This window comes from Lactuca sativa, chromosome 5 (assembly GCF_002870075.4).
Source record: "Lactuca sativa cultivar Salinas chromosome 5, Lsat_Salinas_v11, whole genome shotgun sequence".
Taxonomy (NCBI): Eukaryota; Viridiplantae; Streptophyta; class Magnoliopsida; order Asterales; family Asteraceae; genus Lactuca; species Lactuca sativa.
In genome coordinates this window covers 297,001,571-297,005,300 of record NC_056627.2, presented here as the reverse complement: position 1 = coordinate 297,005,300, position 3,730 = coordinate 297,001,571, and the positions used below count along the sequence as shown (strand labels likewise).

Below are 3,730 nucleotides of genomic sequence, written 5' to 3'. Positions count from 1 at the left end.
CGTCATGGCTCCAAGGCTTGTGCCTGCCGCCAAGCTTTACTAAAATGCCGTCTTAACTCATATATATATATATATATATATATATATATATATATATATATATATATATATATATATATATATATATATATATATATATATGTATGTATGTATAAAATAGAATAATAGTTGAAAATACATATAAAAATATTAATTATATGCAAAATTGTCACCTTAAATCATGTCTTAAAAACGACGTGGCTCGCCAAGGCTCGGAAAAGTTTGAGGCTTGACATTGCCGCCAAGTCACGCCTTACGTTATTTAGACCTTTGGATGTATATATTATCATATAATTCAAAATAATCAATATATTATATCAACTTAGTATACGAATTATTATATCAAATTTAACTGCATTATTTTTATATTTAGAAAAACATATATTTGTAAAAATTTCAACAATATAAATGTTTCTACACAACGTACGGACATTCGCGTACATTCGCCTAATATGTCATTTAAACATACCGCTTGTGATTCCTTTATGATACGTGTACCCTTATTTTGTGAGCAACTTTTTAATAATTAAATGTGAAAAGATGGTTGGGTAGGTTTGGTTCACGACTATTTAATTATTTATTTAATACACAATACGTAGGAAATAAAATCGGATTATACACGTGTTCATCAATGCTTAGTTTCACATATTTCCATTCAACCCTTACAATTTTCCCTCACTTACATTCCAAACTTTTCAGTTTTTGTTTTATTTTACATGTCTTATCGACAATCATGGGGTCGTAGTCATCAACTTATGGTCTACTTCATTTGACAAATAAGAAACCTAGGAAAATAATACATACAACCAAACAAAAAAAAAACAAAAAAAGCTAGTAATTATTATTACCAACTACATAATTACCAAACATATATATTATTATTACCGTGTAAATTGTTTTTCTAAGCATTTAAAACAAGATGTACAACAAGTAGGGTATATGACTATATGTCACCCATGTGCATTCCCGTTAACCATCACATTATCTCTAGAAAAAAAAAATTATGTATACATGCTATCTGATACCTAATACCCGATATCTGATTAACACCTAATACTTGTACATATACCTGATAACGGGTATCCGATACCAGATAAAATTTCACTTTGATACCACTCGGGTACAAAGATAACATACAACAACTAACACACTAATCAGTTTGACTCGTTTAGCGAGCCAACCACGACCGCCGTTCCTATTCTCAAACACAGAAACACCAAATAAATACCGATAAGTCCCATGCCCAACAACTTACTAGGTCGCATTTGATTTCTTGGCAACGCCACCAGTGCCCAAACTAGTCCAATTATAATGAACCCCAAATTACACAACAAACCACTATCACGAGCTATGACATAAGAATTCGGTCTCTTAGACCATGATCCAATCAACATCGAAACCCCTAAACCAATAAGCGTGTTAAACATCGGGCCCGCATAGCATCCTGATATTGCAATTTGAACTCCGTCTGCCCCATTCATGGCAAGGGCAACATTTGACATCAAATCACCCATCGAGTTACCCCATGCTAACACAGTCAATGCAAGAATCGCCGAGTTGACTTGGAAGATAAGACCGAGTGAAACCAAAAGAGCAACGAGTTCATTAGCAACCATGTAGAACCAAATGATGCTCATAAAGAACCCTCCTAGCACCCATGGAAGCAACATCTTTTGTGGTGGGTGGTCTATTTTAGTCGACACAAAAGCACCAAGTCCAAGAAAACATCCAACCACTGCACTCCCAATATAGATCAAATCTTCACCTAATTGACCACCATTGTAGACCCTGTTCCATAGAAACGCTAAAAGCAAAGGCGCAAAAGTGACGCTAGCAACAGCATAGAACTTCGACCATCTTTCTTCGTCTATGATTGGAATGGTCAACCTTCTTGGTAACATCAATGGAAACTCTAGCCACGTCAGCAACTTCGAACACGAAAACCAAGAACAAGAATCCTCACTTTGTGTCTCCTCATCTGTCCATCCCCATGGAGTCTTCGGGTTATCTTCTAAACCATGGTTAAAAACCTCTGAATACATCGCGACATGTGCTCCCCACATCCAATGAGGAACCTTAGAAGACTTAACAAGATGTGGGACGCCATCGGTTTCCGAAACCAGTAATCTATCTTCCGAAGTGTTCGCAAGAGGTAACAATGGTGCATACTCCTCTTTCTTTCTCAAGAACTCACTTGCAGCAACATAGGTGGCATAAACGACATAGATTGACACAAACGCAATAGCTCCGCCGACGTTAACTTCTCCGATAAACAAGATAACAGCAAGAGCCAAAACAGCGAACATAAACGTATACACATCTCTTTTGAAGCACTTCTTATCGATGGTAACACCCAGATCAGCCACACATAGCGAAATCGTCCCGACGACAACACAAGTTATGAAAACAGCACCACCGGAGATACTATTAAGTCCGACATCGGCGTTATCGGTGCCTACAAAAGCAGCGATGCTAGCGAATACATCAGGGGCGCCGTTACCTAACGGAAGCAAGGTTACCCCTGCTACAGTTGGTGGTAATCTTAATACGTTCGATAACTTTTCAAGACAACAACAAAAGTAATCAGCGGATGTGTTTCCCAATAGATAAAACAGAGTCGCTAACCAAATTACAAGAGCAATATAAGCCAAAGGGGCAAACTTCTGACAATCGCAGTAGAAAAAATCCAAGTAATAAAAAAAGCCGCCGGCTTTACATTGTGGGTTGGCTTTTAAATACTCACATTCGTTTTCGAAACCTTTGTGTTGATTTAATCCAGAACAATCAGTTGGGTCTGTGATCTTCAACCCAGTGAAATTTGAACCCAACGATACCCGATCGACTTTCTTGTAGCTCCAATTGTTAAAACAGAGAACGATGAACACAAGGATACAAAGAGCGTGAAAAGAGCCGCGGAAATAAATTGGTTTCCGATGGAAAATCTTTTCCAAGTGTCCCATCTACAGATTTGATTGTAGATAAAAAAGGAAACGAAGAAATTAGGGTTATGGATTGATTAATGGGTCATGATCGAGAAACAAAGTCAAAAGAGCTTTGGTTTTCAGAGGCTTGAACAACGGATCATGAAAGTGAAGAAAAGACGGAGAGAGTATAAATATGAGGTTCAAAAAAAGAAAGAAAGAAAGAAAGGGTATGTAATTTAGGGTTGGAGGTGAAATTGTGGAGAAGATGATATAGAAACAAAAGCAAAAAGGCGGGGGATTTGGTGAGGTTAAAGAACCAATCAACCAACCAACGGTGGTCGGAATTCGGATACGTCAGTCGTGTTGAACAGTGGTGATTCGGAGCTTTTTGTTATCTTGACTTTTGAAGGCGACGCGTAATGTAAAGAGGGGATAAAATGATAAAGGAGGTTTTGTTTTGGATGCATTATTTGGGGAGGTGGTTGAGGTAACCGTGTGACCGTGTGAGGATTAATACCTTGCCAACCGCCATGATGTCGTTATCTAAACATTACGTGAAACCATTTCTTTAAATCAAAGTATATTTAAATCACAAGGGGTATATTAGTATATTATATATGATTGAGTAATCATTCATTTTAGTGAACGCTAAATCATATAAAAAGTTTATGTCAAAAAGTTTGAAATCAAATTCTTTAATCTAACTTCATCAAGCTAACAAATATCGGGACGAAGACAAAATAAAGAATATAGTATATACAATATAT

At 36.9% G+C, this 3,730-nt stretch overlaps 1 protein-coding gene across 1 annotated transcript; it reads right to left on the bottom strand.

The window, feature by feature from the left end:
• Nucleotides 1-898: 898 nt before the first annotated feature.
• LOC111892537 (cation/calcium exchanger 4) lies at nt 899-3,454 on the bottom strand. The gene has a single exon (XM_023888589.3). The coding sequence runs from the start codon at nt 2,997-2,999 to the stop codon at nt 1,194-1,196; it is 1,806 nt and encodes a 601-aa protein (XP_023744357.1). The 5' UTR covers nt 3,000-3,454; the 3' UTR covers nt 899-1,193.
• Between the last annotated feature and the right edge of the window lie 276 nt (nt 3,455-3,730).